Source organism: Anabrus simplex, chromosome 2 (genome assembly GCF_040414725.1).
Source record: "Anabrus simplex isolate iqAnaSimp1 chromosome 2, ASM4041472v1, whole genome shotgun sequence".
In the NCBI taxonomy this organism is placed as follows: domain Eukaryota; kingdom Metazoa; phylum Arthropoda; class Insecta; order Orthoptera; family Tettigoniidae; genus Anabrus; species Anabrus simplex.
This window is the reverse complement of record NC_090266.1, coordinates 750,857,539-750,880,515: the sequence shown is the minus strand read 5'-3', so window position 1 is coordinate 750,880,515 and position 22,977 is coordinate 750,857,539. Positions and strand designations below refer to the sequence as shown.

Sequence of the window (22,977 nt, the reverse complement as noted above, 5' to 3'; positions counted from 1 at the left end):
ACGCTATGAAAATCCAGGACCTGGACGGCCACGTGCAATCCTAGACGCGGAAGAGGATATCCTGCCAATAGTAGACGATGATCCCGGGTGCAGTGCGCGTAGTATAACACGTGCCGTTGGTATACTAACTTGGGGCGTGTGCAGGGCACTGCATGAAGAGCGAATGCACCCTTTCCATTTTTAACGGCTGCAGTGTCTCTCACCAGCTGATTACTAACCAAGAATTGATTTCTGCCACTGGTTAATTCATCAAGCACGCAATCCATACCTTCTGCCACGCACTAAGCGACTTACATAAGGTGGTGCACCACCGTGTAAAACACACATGGTTCTGCGTAGTTTGTCAGTAATAAACGAGGCAAATTTTACACGACAAGAAGTCTTTAATATGTACAACACTCTCTCAAGTGCTGTGGAACATACTCACGCAGTACGCCAAGGCAACTTCCAGCACCGATTCTCGATTGATACCAGGATGGGTGTAGTAGGAGGTCGGTTACTTGAACCAATCATTTTACCTGCAAGGTTGATCGGGATAACTTACCTGGAGTTCCTCAGAGGTACGTTACTGGAGTTTCAGAGGACGCGTCGCTTCAACTATGCAAAACCATGAAGTTGTCACACGGTGATGTACCACCTCATGTAAGCCGCTTAGTGCGCGATAATTCGTATCAGACACTTCCTCATAGGTGGATTGGATGACGTGGACCCATCAATTCACCTCCCCCCCCCCCACTCCCGCCCCAGACCTCCAGATTTTAATCCAATTGATTTTTGTTTGGGGAGACATACAAAACGAAGTATATCGAACTGAAGCAACCACTTCGGATGATTCCCAAGAACGTACCGTATATTTCGAGCAGCGGTGTATATTCGGAACAACCCTGGTGTCTTGGTTCGAATGCGTCACAAGTGGATTCGGAGAAGTGAAGCCTGCATACAAGCGCAGGGTGATCACTTTGAACAATTGCTATGAGTTTCACTTTCATATGCCACATGTTAAAGCATAGCACTACAGTTATGCAGAGTAATGACTTCGGTCTCCATAGTTTGATATTCCCATAAATCCGAGCAGAATAAATGAAGTACTGGTAACAAATATTATAAATCGAGAGTTTCAGTGCGTGAGTGCCTTGTTCGTGACAAAAGATGAACACAACACACGGGAGACTTGCTTGTTGAAACGCTAGACATTGACCTTGAACGCAGTTCCTCAGTTCCTCAATCCTACCATGCACGTGGTTTCGGTTAATTTAATTTGTTCGAACAGTTTATGTTTTGTTTATTCACTGTGTTTTAAAACAAAGGACACATTACATTTTAAGGGACAGTGACCTGTAGTTCCTATGGCAATGCCACTCTTATGTCTGTGTCACTAATGTAAGCCTTGTTCGGCTATGTCATGCTTGACTGTAGGGCTACTTTTACCTTTTTTCCTCTAGAGCCTTATGTCCTATCGCAGGCGTATTCCACCTGCATCTTCTTAAAACGCAGTAACGTAAACTGCTGCGATTTGTTATTAGCGCCATCATAGTAAGTATGTAGGATCTAGTGGAAGAATCCTCTTACATACGTCCATTGATTTTATTTTATTTTTTTTTTTACAATTTGCTTTACATCGCACCGACACACATAGGTCTTATGGCGACAACGGGAGAGGAAAGGGCTAGGATCGGGAAGGAATTAGCCGTGGCCTTAATTGAGGTACAGCCTTGCCTGGTGTGAAACTGGGAAACCACGGAAAACCATATTCAGGGCTGCAGACAGTGGGGTTCGAACCCACTCTCTCTCGAATGCAAGCTCACAGCTGCGTAACCGTAACCGTACATCCAGCTTGCTCGGTGTGTGCATTGTTTATCATAACTCATTTGGTACTCACAAAGCGACCGTCGGTCAGCCATCAGGTTGATGGCTTCATGTCCGTTACGTCGAAACTTGTTTACGTTTCTCAGTTTTGTTGATGGGCATGTTTAATGTTTATACACAGAAAACCTGTTTGCCACACTTCGTCCTCTCGTGCTAACCACAATATAAGGTTACTGCTGACTCATCCCCAGGAGTCTTTCCCGATTCTCTTCTTAAAGTACTACTGTGTAGTAAACTACTGCAAGCGATGTTGCCATGTATGGCGTATTTTCCATTTTGTTTTCTCCTAAACCACTCATATTTTACGGTACTATTTTCGCGACTTTCCGCTCTTAATGACCTGGGGCGTCGTGTCCGCGGCTGCCTAGTTATACCCCACCTATCCTGCATACACACTTTAACCTAAACATCTGCAATGAGTTATTCATCTTAGCAGCCTTTTATTATAAAACTTGTCAGAGGATTAGTGGTAACATTCGGCATGGTTACTGAATGTCGGCAACGGCTTTCATGCAGGACCTAATGTTATCGGTCTCTTCATACTTATTTACACTTTTCTCAGTCCTGTCGTCCCACTTCATGTATTTCTTCTTCCTCTAATTCCCTTCTAGATTCGTATACATGGCGTTTGAGAGTTCCGCTTCCGTCTTCAAGCAGTCGACCAAACAGTTAATTGTATGGTGATGATTTCCAATAATGGTATTGATTTTGTTGTGCCAAACTTCAACAGCCATCGTTGTTGGGCGCCTTTCTCCCTAGCAGTCCCATATTGCGCTGAGGATCTCCTCATTCTGTAGCCACGTATCCACTAAGTAGTAAAAAACTGCAGTAAGTTTTTGCTTGTCAGGAACTTCCGCATGAATCTTGAGATATTCTTCATTCACGTTCTGCTATTTTACAAATGCCAGCGCTGCACACATGCAGAAGTAGAATGTTAAATCTTCATTCTGACGGTTGTCCTAAGTTAAACCCAGATCCTGATATTTCACCATGGACACTTCTTCATATGGAAGTGACATCCATATATTTCAGTTGAGGAGTAAAATTGACGAAGGAATGATATCGCAGCTGCCTCGAAATCAACATTCACTTTACTTGGGCGCCACTCAGGAACTGCTTCTTTAACCAGCCAGAACCGGTGAATATAGGTTTCATTCTTCTTATTAGTGAGCAGAGCAAATGCAATGGGGAAAACGTTCGTTTCAACACAACAGCCTCCTAAGCCTGCTTTCTTCAGCGCTTAAATGTACCATCCATAAAAATGAGAATACGTTTCTAAACTTGATTGTCCTTTGTTACCACTAAAAATGATTATTCTCTCTTCTAATCCATCGTCTTTTAGAAGAAAACTGCTGCCATCACAATTTTTAAGATATCTTCATAAAGAACAATTCTAGGGATCCTATTGGTTTCCCTGCACCTGCACTGAATTTGCAACGCCCTCTTCAAAGTTTCTAAGTGGAGCGTTCTGTGAAAAACTCATAACATGCATTATGAAGATTCCCCCATTTAATCCGTGTATATATATCAGATAACCGGGTAGTTTCAAAATAAAATAAAATCAAATCAAATCAAATCAAATCAAAATCTCTTTATTTGCAAATGAGGTGTCTACCTCGGTGGCAAATGGTACACTAAAATACATTATTGTCAAGCACTAAATATTAAATTAACAAGAGAAGAAAGTTTTCCTATAATACAATATTGTATAATTTACGCTAACAATTTTTTTTCTATCAAACACACAGCTCATCAATAATAAATTTACATTGTTTACAAAATTCTACTTATAATATCTCCTGTACTACTTACAAATATACTCATCTGATATACAGTATGTGGAATTACTTCAAATGATACTGTACAACTGGTATAAGATTAAAATTTTCATTGCATTTATTTACTTTTTCTTTTCTTTACCCATTCTGGAATCCAAGTAGCATAACGACCTGCTGCGTCTTAACCAGAGCCCCTTTTACCACCACTTTTCAGAGTTCCTGAAGGGCCTTCAGAGCTACCGTAGCGGTCCCAGGGCCCTTGAAGTCCCCACTGTACTTCACCCCTACAGGCAGGGGATGGAATTAATTTATTCACACACATTCTTTATTTACATTAACCTGCACTGGTCGAATGCCCTCTAACATTTCATTTATTTTTTCTGTTGCTGTTTATTCTCTTCTTGAATATCTGTACAGATTTTGTAAAAGGATCAAACACTACCCCTGGTAAACTGTTCCACTCCTTCACACCCTTCCCAATGAATGAAAATTTACCCCAATCGCTTCTGCTAAAATTCCTTCTAATTTTATATTTGTGGTCAGTCCTGCCGATATAATTATTTTCCAACTGAAGCCCCTCACGGATATCTCCCCATGCTGCTTCTCCTGTATAGGCTCCATATAAACCTATAAGTCTAGTTTTCTCCCTTCTCTTACTTAAAGTTTCCCAACCTAGTTTCTTTAACATTTCTGATACCGGTACACTACTCTTTCTCTTGAAAACCCCTGTTACAAATCTTGCTGCTTTCCTCTGCACACTATCTATTTCTTTTATTAGGTATTCTTGGTGAGGATCCCAAACACTGTTTGCATATTCCAATAATGGACGAACCATACTTAAGTAACTTTTCTCTTTTAATTCTTTGTTGCATCCTTTAAGTAGCCTCATTATGACATGTAACGATCTGTATGCTTTTCCTACAATGTCATCCACATGACCCTTCCAATGCAAATTACTTTCAAATCTTACACCTAAGTATTTGCACTTGCCATCTTTTGGGATAACTACCCCATCCAAAGTATATTCAAATTCAGTTTTAAAACTCCTGTTTGTAAATGTTGTAACAGTTGATTTGCCTCCATTAGCTTTCATGTTATTCTCTTTAACCCATTGTTGGATACTCTCAAGGTCCCTTTGTAATTCTGAACAATCCTCAATGGTATTTATTTCCCTGTAAACAATTATGGCAACTGCATACAGTCTTATTTTTGATGTTATATTGTTCCCTAAATCATTTACGTATATTAAGAAAAGTAACGGACCGATTATACTACCCTGTGCAATTCCCCTCCAAACTTTCTCTTCGTGGGATACGTTAATTCCTACTTTGACTTTCTGAACCCTTGAATTTAGAAATGTTTTTACCCAACGTGTAACCCTTACGTCCAATCCTATTCCCTCCAATTTCCTTAATAATATTCCATGTTCCCCTCTATCAAAGGCTTTGGAAAGATCTATGGCTATGCAATCTAACTGGCCTCCTGAATCCAATTGATCTGATATGTCCTGCTGAAATCCCGTGCCCTCTTCTTTGCCCTCTCCACTTGCTTTTTCATCTCTAGAGACGCATCATCAGGTGGACCACCCAAATGTTCCAACACATGCAACACTTCTTCATTCTTCGAACGCAGCGTTCCCATGCAACAACTTGACTTTTCGAGTAAGCACATTCACATAACAACACCTTCTTTAGCTTCTTTAGTTTATCCATATTTAAGACACGCGTAACCGCTGTAGTGAGCAGAAGGCCTGGTTTTGTTCGTGGCAACAACTTCCATAATGATCGTCACACTCTGAAGGTCGGAAGCACGATAACAAATACTTACAGTCGATCCCTTGTACAAATGGGTCGTTTAGCAGCTGGAGCCGAGAGTGAAATAGAACCTGTCAAACCAAGTGAGTTGGCCGTGCGGTTAGAGTCGCGCAGCTGTAAGCTTTCATTCGGGTTCGAACCCCACTGTCGGTAGCCCTGAAGATGGTTTTCCGTGGTTTCCCACTTCCAAACAAGGCAAATGTTGGGGCCGTACCTTAATTAAAGCCACAGTCACTTCCTTGCCATTTCAAGCCCTTTCCTATCTCATCGTCGCCATAAGACCTATCTGTGTCGGCGCGAAGTAAAGCAAATTTTAAAAACTCTCAATAAAGATTACGGAAGGTATTTCCCGTTGTCATTAATTGTGGAGTATAAGTGTGTGTATTTTGTATGGAGGGTGGGGTAGGCGGTTCGTTGACGTTGAATAGATAACTTGTTTCCCCCTTGCGAAGGTAGTGTTCACAAATCTCCGGCAACCAAATAGTTGTAGCGATTCTTCAAACCCTTGCCAGGCAGCAATAAGCCCTGCTGTCCGCAAGTCGCCGTAAATAATTCATGTTCGCAAATCACCGTGCCCGGATCTATCCGGACCAACAGCCCTTCACAGGGCCAAATAAATAAATAAATCAGTCAGTGGAAACTATTAAGTATGTAACCTTGCCACATCCCAGGCAATTGGGCGGTAAAAAAGCCAGGTATGGCCCTCGAACCACCGTTCCTTTGAGCACTGTCCACTACCATATACCCGACCACGCTGGTGCCAAGTGAACTATTGCAAGGCTTGATATGTAGTGCTAAGTTACCAGCCAATACAATACCTGTTCCTGGTCGGTTTGTGTGCACCTCCTTTTGCAAGGTAAATGTTCTTCTTATCTGTGCTCGTTTTACGGGCTCATTCGAGGTACCCACAATGAATTAATAGTAACGTTCACGATTCCTGATGTCTTCTAGCCCGTAACCACACATCTCGTTATATTTCCCCGATTTAGGGAGAGGGACCGATGCACTTCAAAACTGCAGTAAATGCGGCAGGTTGCATAAAACTAGATAGCAAGGGCCGGGTGAATCACCTGGTATAGCCAGGCGCTCTAGTATTACATGCAACTACGGTACGTAGCAAAATATGAAAGAGTGGTTTTAAATGAGAGAATCGCCCAAAATTGTGTTACACAATTATATATGTACAATCTTGACACAAGTGTTCTTGTAAGCTTTCTTTCTTTCTTTGTTTCGTTTTCTGTTTATTTATTTATTTATTAGTCCGTTTACCCTCCAGGGTTGGTTTTCCCCTCGGACTCAGCGAGGGATCCCACCTCTACCGCTGCAAGGGCAGTGTCCTGGAGCGTGAGACTTTGGGTCGTAATAAGTAACAATTTAAGAAAGGAGACGAAATGCTTACATTCATATTGTTGACGGAGTCAAGGTGTACACCCTAAATTGATCTGAGATTAACGACAACACATGTTTCATCATCTACTAGTTGTATGTGAAAAACTCCACTTCCTCGATGTTAGTTGAGACTCACCCAACCCGGCACTTCACTATATTTATGGTAGACTGTCTGCCACTGGATCTCAAGATCGTGGGTTCAAAACTGGCAGAAGTAGTCGACTTCTCTTTTTCAACATCTTATACTTGGTAATCTTCCCACCCTACGTGGGGTCTGCTTTCTTGCATTTCGCCCTCCAATTTTGCCAGTCTTCAGCGTCCGCAAGACTTCCATCTCTCATGCCCTTCCTCAGATAGTATATCCACCACTCTAAAAGTCGGCCTCGAGGCCGCTGTCCATCTGGGCTGAGTGAAAGTGCTCGCTTCGTAACAGATTCTCCATCAGCTCTGGTCCCGTGACCGGAATACCTCATTTTAGCCTCTCTCATTTTATCGGGAATTGGGACAATTCTTAAGAGAGTTCCTAACCTCTTAGTTCTTAGTGTGGTCTAATTGCGTGACTCTCAGCGTCCATCTAAGAATGTATATCGCCATTACATACAGGATCTTCTTGTGTATCTTTGTCACCAGCGAATATTCCACTCCATAGAGTATCACTGGGGGAACGACTCTGCGGTTATCTTCTATTTGAGACACACAGGTAAAAAATGGCGTATGGCTTTTAGTGCTGGGAGATGTCCGAGGACTTTGGTTCGCCAGGTGCAGGTCTTTTGATTTAACGCCCGTACGCAACCTGTGCGTCGTGATGAGGATGTAATGATAATGAAGACGACACATACACCCAGTCCTCGTGCCAGGGGAATTAACCAATTATGATTAAAATTCCCAACCCTGCCGGAACCAAACCCGGGACCCCTGTGACCAAAGGGGAGCACGCTAACCATTTATCCATGGAGCCAAACGACACAAGAGTAACTTGCTGTCACAAAATACAACATCCATCGACCTGGTGTGATTCAACTAGGCAGCTTTAATTCGAGCTCGAGCGCCTACAAGTGTGTCACTGTAAACTGACATGCGAGAGCCAAGATCACGGAATGCAGATTTCTTCGGTAGTGGAATGCTGTCGACCAGTATTGTCCCATTTTTCTGTCTGAATGCCGCACTCCACGCACTTTGTTTTTGCGACGCTTAGTCGCAATCCAAATGTTTTCAGGCTTGTTTTCCACTGGGTGACCAGTTCATCAAGCCTCTTTCGTGAGTCACTAACCAACATAATGTCTTATGCATAAAGAAGAATCCGTGGATGGGGCATTTGCAGGTCCGCGGTTGGCACGTCCATGTACAGGATGAACAGGAGTGGTGACTGGGCAGTTCTTTGATGAACTCCCACTCGAATGTCAAATGGTGCTGTGACGCCAGCTGCAGAGCGGACAAACCTTATAGAGTCATGGTAGAGGAGCTGAACACAACGGTCATATTTCTCTGGGACATGATACCATGCATACGGAGCGAATACCACACGAGTTCATGGAGAACCCGGTCAAAATACCTTTTTCTAAATCTAGAAAGGCCATATGGAACGTTCTTCTCTTCTCTCTGTGTCTGTCTGCTGGCAACCGTTTAACATGGGTAGTATCTGCTGTTCTACGGCCTTTAACGAAGCCACGTTGGATTGTTGAGACAGTACTGATGCTTTTAGGCGTGTCAACCTCCCGCTCGAATACTTTCACGGAGACGAATTGGGCAGTAGTTGATGCAGATAGTAACATCACCCCAGCCTTTCCAGACACTGGTCTTCCACGTGGATGAAGACAACACATACACATTTGTTGAAGAATTTCGCTAGAAATTCAGTTGACATTGCCCATCTCCTTCCAAACTTCAACAGGAATGTCATCAGGTCCAGTTGCTTTGCTGTTTTTCCTTGCGCAGATGGCAGCTACAACCTCGGCAAATGTGGTGGGTGGAAAGGCATTCTGCACTGAATTGGCTATGGATATAGTTGGATGTGGGAACTCTTCATTACAAATGACAGTAAAGTGTTCATGCCCGAGTCCAAATAGGGTTTTCGAAGGGGATGTCAGTGTTCATCCTTGATGTGGATGACATGACCAATACCTTCAGTGCCACGATGACAAGATCTGGTTATTCTGTAGGTAGTATTGGCTCCTATGGGTTAATCGAATTGTTCATAGAAATCACGAAAGTAATTGTCCTTAGCAGTTGCCGCTGTTCGTTTGATGACCGTTCGAGTTGCCTATAGCGGACCAGATCAGCGTCAGTTCTTGTTGATGATCATCTTGCACTTCACTGCGTGCTGGACCTCGTCATTCCACCACAATTCGTACAGCCATTACCCCATGTATCCTTCACTAGGCAGTCAATATTCGGGATGGGAAAGATGGTGTCCAGTAGCACAGGTGGGTGAAGTTGAAAATCAAGAACTAGGAGTAAATACCGAGGAGTGATGTTCTCTGATGACATCATTTAACAGTCCATTACTAGCCTCAGATCCTTCCTCTTCACCATTCAGTAATCGATTTGCAACGACCACTGCTAAAGTGATGTGGGGCAGGCGTTTCTTGAAGAACATATTTACTTTTGCCAAGTTGCATTGGCCAGTTTTGTTACACACCATGCACACATTTAAAACATGGCTGTTGAGATCTCAACCGATTACGAGATTTTTGCTGACGTCAAGAGTTGATATAAGACTCCAATTCTGTCCAAAATGCATCTTATTCCGCTAATGGGTATCTTATCTGTGATCTATAACAAGAGATGATGCATATTATTATTGATCACAACTCTGATATCAATCAAGCGATCGTATTTATACGGTCTACATAGTTGATCTTCCACCGCCACCACCGGTGATTGTCCCATTGTTGATCGTCACAAATTGCGTACATTTGCCTCGCTTCATTAACCTGTTCCGGCCTTTGGCAGGTAGCCCTCGCACACTTCTCACATCGGATTGCTGAAGGCTACAGAAAAAAAAGGCCCCGTCATTCCATGTGGTACGATGTCAACAGATCTGTAACCTTTATGTACAATCATATTTATGTGATTACCCCAATGCAGATCTTTCCTTATATTAACAACTAGGTACTTACAATGATCCCCAAAAGCAACTGTCACCCCATCAACGCAGTAATTAAAAGTGAGTGGACTTTTCCTACTTGTGAACTATGGGGAACTGTGGAAGCTCACCATCGCAGACCACAAGAAACAGCATTTGGAATCAAGCCAGCTTTAAGAAGAGACGCTGTTCTCCTATCATTGGTGTTGGTAGGATCATTCTTAGCACCTTACAGGTGGGATCACTAAGAAGTCCTTCTGTTTTGCAGTTATAATTAATGACATTAATAACCACAGTATCACTGCCTTTATAAGCTTTCAAGACCATCAAGTCTTTGTTCATTTTCAGTTGTTTTAGAGCATGGGTTCCAAACCTGGGGGTAAAACAGCTATTCTGCATGGGTAATAACGCAGGTAATTTTTGGTATGTAGATAATAAAATGACAAATCATTGCCATGTGGCTTGCGCTCTCTCGCACTGCATGTGTGTGTGTGTGTGTGTGTGTGTGTGTAGGTAGGTAGCTTCTCACTGTGTTGTATCTCTTTCTAGCAGCTGCCGTCGCCGTGCCTGCTTTCTTGCATATGAAGAAGAGGAACGTGGATGACTCAGTTTGAGTTTACTCAAGCACTAACTTGCACGTTTCGTTTGTTTTGCATTGTACTTAGTATCAAGCTGTACAAGTGTTTATGAAGCAATATTTCCCACACATGGACAAGTGTTTATGAAGCAATGTTTCCCAAACATGGACAATCGTCAGACCAATTCTTGGATATTAAGATCATTTTCCGATGATGAAGTTTTTAAAAACAAAGATGTGACAGCCAAAGTCGAATTCCTCAGACTACGCGAGGATAGCACTTTCAAAGTGAAATTCCAAAATTAAGTCCTCGCTACATTTTGGCAAAAAGTAGGTGGTGAATATCCTATTATAGCTGACAAGAGTTCTAAGAATGATAACACCTTTCACTACCACTTATAGATGTGAGAGTGGTTTCTCAACTTTATTAACAGCAAAAACAAATGCTAGAAACAGTCTCAATGTGGAACATTACTTGAAATGAGTGTTAAATAAAACTAAATCTATTAATTAATTAATTAATTAAGAAAGTACATTGAAATTGTAATTATGCATATTTTTTGTTCAATTGAATGGATGAAAACCATAACGGTATAAGTAGCATTTTGTTCATTCAGAGAAAAAGGCATTTAAACATCTTAACACTCATATAAAGCAAGCTATTTGTAGTTATATCACCCATTAATAGAGCGCAGAATATTACCGCTATCACTTGTATGTCTTTGCTGGTGAAAAGATACATCCTCCCGGAGTTACATCCTGCACTTAACTCACTTTTTGGAAAAATATCACTTATACCGTTATGGTTTTCATCCATTCAATTATACGATTAATAAAGGCTATTTGTATGCATGTGTTGTTTTCTTCGGTAACATTTTAAAGGGGGTAAAATCAGTTTCCCTGATAGGTCATAGGTGTAACAAGACTGAAAAGGTTAGGAACGGCTGTTTTAGAGCATGCTCCTCCTTGAAGTACGGTTCGGACAAGTAGGTTTGAAATGTCTGATAATGGTAGCAGTTCCAACACGAATATCCTCAGTGATATGACCCATTAAAGGTTTTATAGAAACTTCAACACAAGAGATGATTTCCTTAGTGGAAAGCTTAAGAGGTGAAATCGCAAAATTTAATCCCTTTTTGAACACAGACATCCAAGAAGTATCCAAACTAGTGGTGGGCAGATTAACCACTACATTAGAAGAATTCAAGTGTGGAACTGAGTTCTTCCTCTTGTACATCGATAAGCAAGAATATTTGTATACATGTCTAGCCCTTGAAGAAGGCAAAGTCTACAAGGAAGCTGTGTGAGACACAAGGTCCAGGTAATTGAAAGTGTTCACCTCTAATATCTGACCTAAGGAAGGATGAAGGTTATAAAGCTCACCTGAAACAGAATCAAGTTCTCTTCTCAAGGCATGAATGCGCCAAAAGCCTGCTGTCTTAGCACCCTTATCAGCCGAGCATGGGAGGTTTGTGAGGAGGAAAAGTTAAATGGGGAACTTTAATTCCTAACCAGAATATTCCTGAGCAATGGCTAATCAATGAAACAGTTGACGAAGTGCTACATCCTAAGCCAAAAGACAGTATGTCACATGATTCTCCTCTAACATTTGGCCTTCTTGCCATATGTAAGTACAATCTGTCACAGATAGGATTGGCAATATTTTCAGAAGGCACAATATCAACACCATCTTTAAGTCCAATATCATCAGGTAATTGCTTGCAATTTGTAAAAGATACTACTGGTTTAAAGTAAGCTGGAATATATAAAATTCCTTGTTCCTGTGGATCTGTTTACATTGGCCAAACGTGTAGGAAGGCAGAAAAGAGTTTAGAAACATCGCAGGCACTTACGTCTTTGCCAGCCAGAGAAGTCTGCTGCAGCAGAGAATGCCACATATAATCCATCATACTTGCACACTAGCGGGTGAGGCTTTCAATATTTTTCTTTCTCTCTCTCTTCCATCCTCCTCCAAGGGCAAGTTGTCAGTGCTGTTAAAGAAGAGTGTAACTCTTGCTATTTATACTTAACTGGCAACAGGTTTACCTAGTGTCATTTCATTTTATAACACCTTAATGTGTGTCCTGTTGCTATGTAAATTATACATTCATTTCAACTCACAATGGTTACTGGTATATTATCACTTCACCCTAAACACTGATGGTCCCAAATTTATAAAAATTCCTGTTTTTTTTTTTTTCATTGGATCATGTGGGGGAGGGGAATTTCCCCATACCCCTCCTCCATCTGTGGATCTGTGGAGGGAGAGGGAGTGAGAAAAATGTACAAAAATTCATCTATTATTAATAATTAAATAACCTTAATCATTATAGAGTATTGCACATTAACATGTCAAGTTCAGAAGTTCCATCTAAGTGTAGAAAGACAGAACATTTTGAAATCCAATCAACCTCTGAAATTCTCCATGAAAATAATTTCTAAATAATCTACAGTATATACAAAGAATACATACACAGAAAAATTACTATATATTGTGTTAAAAATATATCAGTCTGAGGTTCATCAATGTAGAGAAAGAATTAAACAAAATGTTATCAGAACCTAGTTTCTAACTTCATTAAAACCATACATGTCTAGCTGAGTGGCACTCTCTTGCTCCCAAAAAAGTCCTTATAACAGAGCACCAATTTTCACTACGAAGCTTCTCATGTCACTGAAAACAAAAGAAAAACATGAAATGTACCTAATAATTTTACAAACAAATAAATTTTTAAAATTCTGAAATATTTTTATATCAGTCTGAGGTTCGTCAATGTAGAAAAAGAATTAAACAAAATGTTATCAGAACCTAGTTTCTAACTTCATTAAAACCATACATGTCTAGCTGAGTGGCACTCTCTTGCTCCCAAAAAGTCCTTATAGCAGAGCACCAATTTTCACTACGAAGCTTCTCGTGTCACTGAAAACAAAAGAAAAACATGAAATGTACCATATAATTTTACAAACAAATAAATTTTTAAAATTCTGAAATATTTTAAAAAGTGTACCTTTATATGCATACTCCAGAGCACTAGTAATTGTTCTCATGTCACATTCTATACTTCGAGCCCAATTCTCTGCATCACCAATTTCCTTCAGAGCACTATTGAAACTTTCAACAAGGCTAACCCACTGTTGTGTTTGTTTGGCAAAATTAGTTGCGCTATGATGTAACTGTTTAGCTTCTGCATCAAGTCTTTTTTGATTTAGATATGCCTGGGCAACCCTGCAAACATTGTGTCATAAATACTACAGAATGAAGTAATTTTCTGGTAACTTTAAATGCTAATTATTCCATCAACTTAGGTAGTATCTAACACGATATAAAAAAAAAAAAAAAAACTTACCCAACATTTAGATGATCCACAAGTGCTTGAGTTAAATTATTTGCAGCTGCTACTGCCTCCTTTCTCTTCTGTTCTGGAATAACAATAATAAGAAGTAAATAAATCATTTTATCCTTAAAATACACACAAATTTTTACACTGTGTTCATCATAGACAGGTAGCAGCAATAAGACTTGGAAAAAACAAGTTAGACAAAATTTCAGAGTTATACAGGGTCTTTATTTATGCTTGGCAAGGACATTCTCGCTCGACCTTGGCCGCCGATGACAGGCCGTACCGGCTGCTGGCGTGCGCGGTTTCCGGCACTTTCTGCAGTTGCTGAGAGCTGAGCTCCAAGACAGTAGGATATTCAATGAAGCTACTGCGTACTGTATGTCGTATTATATAGTATTTTATTGTGATTGTGTATAGTGCTGTAATGTATGTGAAATATTCATTGCGTGAACATGTATATCTGCACAATACGTACATTAAGTGCAGAAAATTGTGCACTAGGACAAGACAGAAGTTTCGAGCGAAATTTTCAGGGAGCCCATTCCTATCAATCGGACAATAAAACAACTGGCCAAGAGATTCAAACCTACAGGTTCAGTAAACAATGAAAATGGACATAAAGGTCGTTATCTCCTTACTGAAGTGTGTTTGGTACGAGGATCATAAGTAAAAATCTGTGTGTGGCCCACTCGTAGCCCAGATTTAATGGCATGTGATTTTTATTTGTGGGGAATGTTAAAAAAATGAAGTTTATGGGAACAACCCTCATACAATAGATGAACTTAAAGACAATAAAAGAGCTGCAATTGCATCCATCAGTACTGAAGAACTTGGTAGAGTAACCGAAAACTTCATTAGGAGATGCCGATTATGTTTGGCAGCGCATGGGGAACATTTTCAGGATAAACTGTAAAAATGGTGAGTAAAATGCATGATAAATGCATGATAATGATTTTGAACATAAACTATAAACATGGTGAATAAAATGCATGATGATGATTTTGAGCACCGTATTCTGCCGTACATATGCACGCGCAGTAGCCGGCAACTGAACCGTCACTGGCGGCCAAGGTTGAGTGAGAAAGTCCTTGCCAAACATAAATAAAGACCCTGTATTCTTAGAAGTATTATCACTAAAGATAACTGAAGTGTGAGGAGGCTAAAAAGTGGACAACTATGGCTAAGAATGCATTTCAAAATAAAAACATAAGTCTTGAGACCTGAAAAAATTAGTTAAATCTTGCATGTGAAGTGCACTAACTTACCGGAGAAAAACATGGACTCTGGGAACACAAAAACATTTTTTTTCAATTTGTTTTATGTTCCATCAACGCAGATAGGTCGTATGGTGACGATAGGATGGGAAAGGCCTAGGAGTGGGAAGGAAGTGGCCGTGGCCTTAATTAAGGTACAGCCCCAGCATTTGCCTGGTATGAAAATGGGAAACCAAGGTAAACCATCTTCAGGGCTGCCAACAATGGGGTTTGAACCCACTCTCTCCTGGATGCAAGCTCATAGCTGTGCACCCTAACCGCACAGTCAACTCGTCCAGTAAGAAAAATACAGGCTAGAAGCAGCTGAGATGCCGTTTTGGAGACAATTAAACCAAGCAAGCTGGACTGAAAGAACAACTAACACTATAGTGCTGAGAGAAGTAAAGAGAAGTCTCATCAGAGAAATACAGGGAAGGAAGGTGAAACATCATGGAAGGGAAAGTTATTGGGAAGAAAAGGAAGAGTACAATAAGGACTTTCATACATCAACATCATGATGCAAATTAACTGCAGCTCTATGAGGAGATGAAGATGCTGCCAATGTACAGAGAAAGTTCCCATATGGCTATATTATACTCAATTGTTTGGATGGTAGTACTTAGTGGTTCAATTCTTATCTCAATACTAAGTGAGCAAGAATTTGTTAGTAGCCCAAGTCAAGGCTTGGAGGTGAAGGCCTCGCCTACACATGCTAGAGAGGCATCCATGGTTCCTCCACATGGGTGGTACGGTGGTTCAGGTGAGGTGGGGCTGGTGATTGAAGTGAAGGCTCACTGCGGGGTGCTGGAACCAACACATCACTTTGCTCTACGTAGCCTGGACAAGCCGCGGGTTGGGAAAGGGGCGATTCCAACCTAGGGGGAAAGTCATGGCTGTGAACTCAGTCATGATAATGCTAAGTGTAGACCACGTGAGTAGGCCTACTGAAGGGGGAACAAACCTGGCTAGGTTCGGGCCAGGGACGGACTGCTGGATGGACGACTGAGGGGCGTGGTCTCTGCTACGGAGAGCCTGAATTTCGGGAGGACAATGTATGGCTGTATGCCTCACCACAGATGGTGAGAACGATGCCCAGGACCCTAGAAGGGGCAAAAATCCTATGATTGATTGAAATATGGATGCTTATAAAGAACCAGTTTCAAAAATTTCGACATCAAGGGAAGCCAAGGAAGCTCCAGTAGAGCAGATCTGGGAGCAAGCTCAAGATGAAAAAATGGAGACAGAAGTCCCAATTGGACAGGCTGTCGCCGACTCAAAACAAGAAATGGCAACAGAAGCTCCAGTAGAGCAGACTGCTGTCAGAATCAATCGCCACAATACCAAACTTCTAACACAAGAGTGGAGAGTGCTGAATGCCACTTCAATCGATAAGACAGGAAGGACAGTCGTTTTTGCCCTTGGTGAAAGAGACTGAAGAGTTCAAAAAGAGAAGCCTTAAGGCTACGCTCAGACTTGGGCAGATCAAGTTTCAAGTCATCAGAGGAAAAACGAAACCCAATGTTAATAAAGATGGAGCTGAAGGTCCTCCAGGCCAATCTTCAGCATAAAAAAGCAGCTGTGGCCAATTTCGCCAGGTAGTTCAATTCCAAGGCTATTGACGTGGCCCTTATTCAAGAGCCATGGGTAGTCATGAGCAGAGTAGCAGGACTGGAGGAATCTGGAGGTAAGCTGATGTACGATACATCGGAAATACCTAGAACATGTCTTCTTGTGAATGGGAAATTAAAATCTCTTATGTTGCAGGAACACTGTTCACGGGACTTAAACGTGGCCAACTTTAAACTTGGAAATTGGGAGGGACCCAGAGAAATAACCATAGGCTCTGCATACCTCCCATATGACTCAACTAATCTGCCCCCATCAGAAAAAGTTGAGAACGTAATTTGCAACACAAAGAGGAAAGGTGAACACCTAGTCCTTGGAGCAGATGCAAATTCACACCACATGGCATGGGCCAGCATGAACTGCAATGCAAGAGGTGAGTCTTTACTAGAGTTTATTATTGGAACTGAGTTGACGATACGAAACCTAGGAAACAAGCCTACATTTATAACTGAAAATCGTAGGGAGGTAATAGACATTACACTAAGCACTACGCATATTGCAAACTTTATTAAAGACTGGAACGTGCTGGAGGAACCATCATTGGCAGACCACCAGCACATCCAATTTACAATAGATGTGAGACTATGTGGGACTGAGATGTACAGAGACCCAAAAAGAACTAACTGGGACAGATACAGAGAAGTTCTAGGGAAGGCTGTACAAAAAATTCCAACTAACATGAGAGGACAGAAAGAATTGGATGAGGCAGTAGAATTATTAGAAGAGGCCATTATAGACTCACTCCATGAAAACTGTCCTCTCAAAGAAAAGAAAAACACCAAAACAGTAGGGTGGTGGAACAACAAACTAGCCAAAATGAAAAAAGAGGTTACGATGTTGTACAGAATATCATCTAGAAATGGTATGTGGGACGTATATCATAGGAAACTCACTCAGTATAACCTAGAGATACAGAAAGCAAAAAGAAAATCTTGGAGACTGTTCTGTGAGAAAGTGGAATCACACACTGAAAGAACAAGGCTCCAGAAGGATCTGAAAGCAACCCGTATAAATCAAGTGGCTCACTGGAGAAACCAGATGGATCATTTACTCAGGCGGGGAGGGACACGCTGGAGATACTAATGGAGTGTCACTTTCCTGAGGCTGAGGAGATGACAGAAGAAGAAGCGGTTGGAACAGAGACCGGAGCTCGACAAGCAGACTGGAACTGTGTCAACAGACTAATAAAACATAACCACATAAAATGGGCATTCGACACATTTCACCCTATAAAGGCTCTGGAGCCAGATGAGATACTTCCGATACTCGTACAGGAAGGATGGGAGATACTCGTCAATGCCCTGATGGACCTTTTCAGACTTAGTCTAGCTTTAGGATACATGCCGAAATCATGGTCTGAAGCTAAAGCAGTATTCATACCTAAGCCTGGAAGGGCAAATTATGCCCAAGCCTAAGCATACACACCATTATGTTTAACCTCCTTCATGCTGAAAGCAATGGAGAAAATTCTGGATAAATATACCAGAAGAACGGTGCAACTGAACTCAACGTTACATGAAAATCAGTTTGCATATAGACCTGGCAGATCCACTGAAGTAACACTCCACTAGTTGATTTGTAAACTAGAGGAAAGAATAGAATATAAAGAAATTACACTGGCGGTATTTCTAGATATAGAAGGAGCCTTCAGCAATACAACCTATGACTCTATGATCAAAGCATTGGAAAAGAGCAAGGTGAGTAAAAGCGTCATCAAATGGATTAAATCCATGTTACATGGAAGGAAGATAAAAGCAACCCTGTTTGAAGAAACGCTGACGGTTAGGGCCACCCAAGGCTGTGCTCAGGAAGGAGTTCTTTCTCCTCTGTTGTGGAGCCTTGTGGTGAACAATATCATAGCTATGCTCAACGAACAAGGTTTTTACACACAAGGATACACAGATGACCTAGTGATTGTGGTACGAGGTAAGGTGATGAGTGTTATCCAAAACCTCATGCAAAGATCACTTAACCTTGTGGAGAACTGGTGTCGGGAAGAACAACTATCAGTCAACCCGAACAAGATAACTCTGGTTCTTTTTACAAGAAGGAGAAAATTAGAGCGAAAGAGATCACTGAAGCTCCTTGGGCAAGATATATATATATGGAAGAACAGGCACTGCACCTAGGTGTAGTGTTAGATAAAAATCTAACCAGGAATCGTCATATAGAAAGGAACATAACCCAGGCCAAGAACTTGCTGTATGCATGTAAAAGAGCTGTCGAGAAGACAGAGGGCCTAAGACCAACAATGGTAATGTGGATATACACAATGATCATTAGACCGTTCATGGCCTATGCTGCAATCATCTGGTGGCAGAAAGTAAGCCAAGGAAAAGTCAGTAGTAGATTAGATAACCTACAGAGAATGGCATGCATAGCCATAACTGGGGCTATGAGAACTACACTGACAGAAGCCTTGAATACTTTACTAGACCTCCCATCACTATGCAATTTCATAAAAGGACAGGCTAGAATGAGTTCATATAGACTGGCAAAATCAGAGTGCTGGAATGCACAAACACCCCATCTAGGACACTGTAAAATTAACAGAGTAATAACCGAGAAAGTTCTACACATGCCTTCTGATCATATGATACCAAAGTACAACTCTGAAAAACCGTTTGAGACCCAGAGATAATTAAAAAAAGAAGACTGGGATATCAACGAATGGAATAGTGAAAAAGAAGATATAGTGTGGTGGACTGATGGCTCAAAGACTGGGGATGGCACACAGGAGGACGGATCAACAGGGAAGACCTGAGAGATCAATCCAGATGAGCCTGGGCAAACACACTACAGTCTTTTAAGCGGAAGTGATAGCTATCACAACATGCCTTGAAGAAAATCTGAAAATGAACTACAGGAATAAGAACATTTTCATTTTCACGGACAACCAAGCAGCCATTAAGGCACTAGAGGCAGTTCGGATAATATCCAGAATTGTCTGGTATTGCCATTCATTTCCCCTGAAGCTCTCAAAGTACAACATTGTCAAAATAATATGGGTACCAGGGCATGCAGGTATAGAAGGAAATGAAAAGGCGGATAAACTGGCCAGGAAAGGGGCAGAAACACATTTTCCAGGCCCAGAACCTGTGTGCAGGATTTCCTATGGACAAGCCCGACACGAAATAGGAAAATGGTACAAAAGAAACAAATGGAGAACTGGAAAAATACTCCAGGATGCAGGCTTGCAAAGGAACTGATAAAAGGACCAAACAAGAACCATACTAAAGAACTGTCGAAACTCAGCAGAGAAAATATAAGACACTTGACAGGACACTGCCATCTGAAAAAACACCTACATAGAATTGGAGTAATAAGAGACAATATATGTATGAAATGCAATGAAGCAGAGGAATCAGCTGAACACATACTTTTCGAATGTGAGGCACTGGGTAGAATCAGACTCTCCACACTAGGACTACCAGGTGAAGAAAGAGAAAAATCTAAGACGACCCAACAAGAAAAACCTGCAGCTTTATGAAGGAAGCAGGTATATCTAGGTGGGAATGAAGGAAAAAACATGGTAGCAAAAGATCTTAAGGTCGACGCTAATTAGGAACTAATATTTAGAGGCCCCATGAAGAAAAATAAGAAGAAGAAAGTTAGCAAGAAAAATATACAGGACAATTAAAAAATAACACCAACAATTTTCTGTGCAGGACGGCAAACTGATCATCTTTCATGAGAGGATCCATTTCCGGAAATGCATGGTTTGGGTGCTGTAATGCGTTTGTTGGATTGTTTTTGGTGTACTAATATTTATGCAACCCATTAGTCATCAGCGCAAGGTGGATGGATTAATTGCACCTGACAGCTCTTCTGTGCACGAGCAACACCACTTCACAATGTTAGTCTCTCTTGTGCCTACTGTGATGCATAAATATGGGCAAACTGTCACACAAAGTAACATACATCAGTTAATCTGCAAGGAGAACACAGTTTCAACTCATGAGGAACAGGCAGAGACAAAATACTAAATTCTTCTTGCTATTTGTTTTACGTCGCACTGACACAGATAGGTCTTTTGGCGACGATGGGATAGGAAAGGCCTAGGAAGTGGAAGGAAACGGCCGTGGCCTTAATTACGGTACAGCCCCGGCATTTACCTGGTGTGAAAATGGGAAACCACGGAAAACCATCTTCAGGGCTGCCGACAGTGGGGCTCGAACCCACTATCTCCCGATTACTGGATACTGGCCGCACTTAAGCGACTGCAGCTATCGAGCTCGGTACAAACAAAATACTAAAGACACTGTTTAAATTTCTGAAGAGTCCTTAGCATATGATATGCAGTCAAAGAGATTCTTACAAATATTACTTATTTAGTTTTTTTTTTTCTTTCTTTTTTTTAGGAGATAACAAATACACAGAAACAGATATCACTAACTAAGCAGTATTACTCAATATAAGCTATTATTGTGAAAATATAGCAGAAAAATATAGTATCTACAGCAACACATCATTAAGAAAACTAGTAACTCAATACAGTATCGTATTGGGTCATTAACAACAGCCTACTCTAAACAACCCAATATGACCTCCCTTGGGTTAAACTAAAGCAGTGCACCATTGTACAATGTTTGGAGCAGCAATGAAAGCAAAAATGTGAACTAAGAAGAGAGTTAAAATCTTGATTTATGCTTTCTGCACTGTGGAACATTTCACTCAACACAAACCCTACAGAACTACCACGTTTAAGAAGAGAGTTATCTGTAATTAATTGACAAGATTTATGCAATGTCTGGCCCATTACAATTACTTTTCCTGCTAGTGGTTTAACAGCCACAATTTTTGGTGACAATGGGAGAGGAAAGACCAGGAAAATGGGAAACCATGGCAACACATCTTCAGTGCTACCAATAGTGGGGTTCAAACCAAATTCTCAACAATGTAAGGTAATGGTTATACAGCCCAAACAATGCAGCCAACTTGTTCGGTCATTTTAATTATCTTATGTTACTTTGAACACGATTGTTTTAGAGTCAGAGATACAATCATTATCATCAATCACTCTTTACTGGTCCATAATAATAATAATAATAATAATAATAATAATAATAATAATAATAATAATAATCAGCAGGTCCAAACACCATAAAAGAAATCACAAAATTCATGCAAGACATTTGGAAAACAGAACCAATCCCACAAGACTGGAAAAATGCATTAATTCACCCGGTACACAAGAAGGGAAAACAACTACAGAGGAATCTCACTGGTATCGGTTACATACAAAATTCTATACCAATGTCTTCATGATAGACTTTTTTTTTTACTGGTTTTACGCCACACCAACACAGATAGGTCTTATGGTGACGATGGGATAGGAAAGGGCTAGGAGTGTGAAGGAAGCGGCTATGGCCTTAATTAAAGTACAGCTCCAGCATTTGTCTGGTGTGAAAATGGAAAACCACGGAAAACCATCTTCAGTGCTATCTCCCGAACACTGGATACTGGCCGCACTTAAGTGACTGCAGCTACCGAGTTCAGTTCTTGATAGAGTTCAACAACTAGAACCACAAATCGAAGAATATCAAGCAGGATTCAGACCAGGCTGATCATGTCCAAAGCAAATCTTGAACCTAAAGATAATATGTAGCAAAAATTTAGTCTGCACATTTGTTGATTTCAAAGAAGCCTATGATTCAGTGGATCGCAAAACACTCGTTCAAATATTGAAAGAACAAGGTTTAGACATGAAAACACTTTCAATCATAAAACAGACACTGACAGACACAAAAGTCCAAGGTTAAATGCATGGGGGGAACCTCAGATCCCTTTGAAATCAACGCGATAGTAAGACAAGGAGATGGACACTCGCCCTTACTCTTCAACTGTGTCTTTTAAAAAGTGAGACAAGAATGGTGCAAACAGAAATTGATCCTCAAAATTCACCAACCAATCACTTTAGGCAGAGGAAAACTAGCGATAATTGCTAAGCATTTGTGGATGACCTAGCAATATTATCCCGAGACATTTCTAAAACCCAAAATCAGGTTGAACTCCTGAAAGAAATTGGGGAAAAAGTATGTTTTCACATATCTTTTGAAAAGACAGAATACATGACCTGCAACAAACATGCACCAAAATTCATGGGAACATAATATGGAAAAATTAAACGAGTATCACACTATAAGTACCTCGGTGAAACAATTCAGGAAAATGGACTTGAAACAAAAAGCCAATTAAATTACATGCCAAAAGATGGAAACTGCACATCGACTAGCCCAAAATATCTA

At 40.9% G+C, this 22,977-nt stretch overlaps 1 protein-coding gene across 7 annotated transcripts in view; it reads right to left on the bottom strand.

Annotated features, from left to right (window-relative positions):
• Window positions 1-10,905: 10,905 nt before the first annotated feature.
• The window catches only part of Blos1 (biogenesis of lysosome-related organelles complex 1 subunit 1), a 51,045-nt gene continuing 38,973 nt past the window's right edge, over window positions 10,906-22,977 (bottom strand). For 4 of the 7 annotated variants that reach the window (XM_068226281.1, XM_068226282.1, XM_068226280.1 and 1 more), the window contains 4 exons: window positions 13,857-13,929; window positions 13,518-13,735; window positions 13,347-13,429; window positions 10,906-13,183 (listed from right to left, as the gene is read on the bottom strand). In XM_068226281.1, coding sequence (XP_068082382.1) covers window positions 13,410-13,429; window positions 13,518-13,735; window positions 13,857-13,929 — 311 coding nt within the window. In that variant the 3' untranslated portion in view covers window positions 10,906-13,183; window positions 13,347-13,409. Of the gene's footprint in view, window positions 13,184-13,318; window positions 13,430-13,517; window positions 13,736-13,856; window positions 13,930-22,977 lie in introns of all 7 variants that reach the window. The other 3 variants (XM_068226278.1, XM_068226277.1, XM_068226279.1) reach the window with 3 other exon arrangements.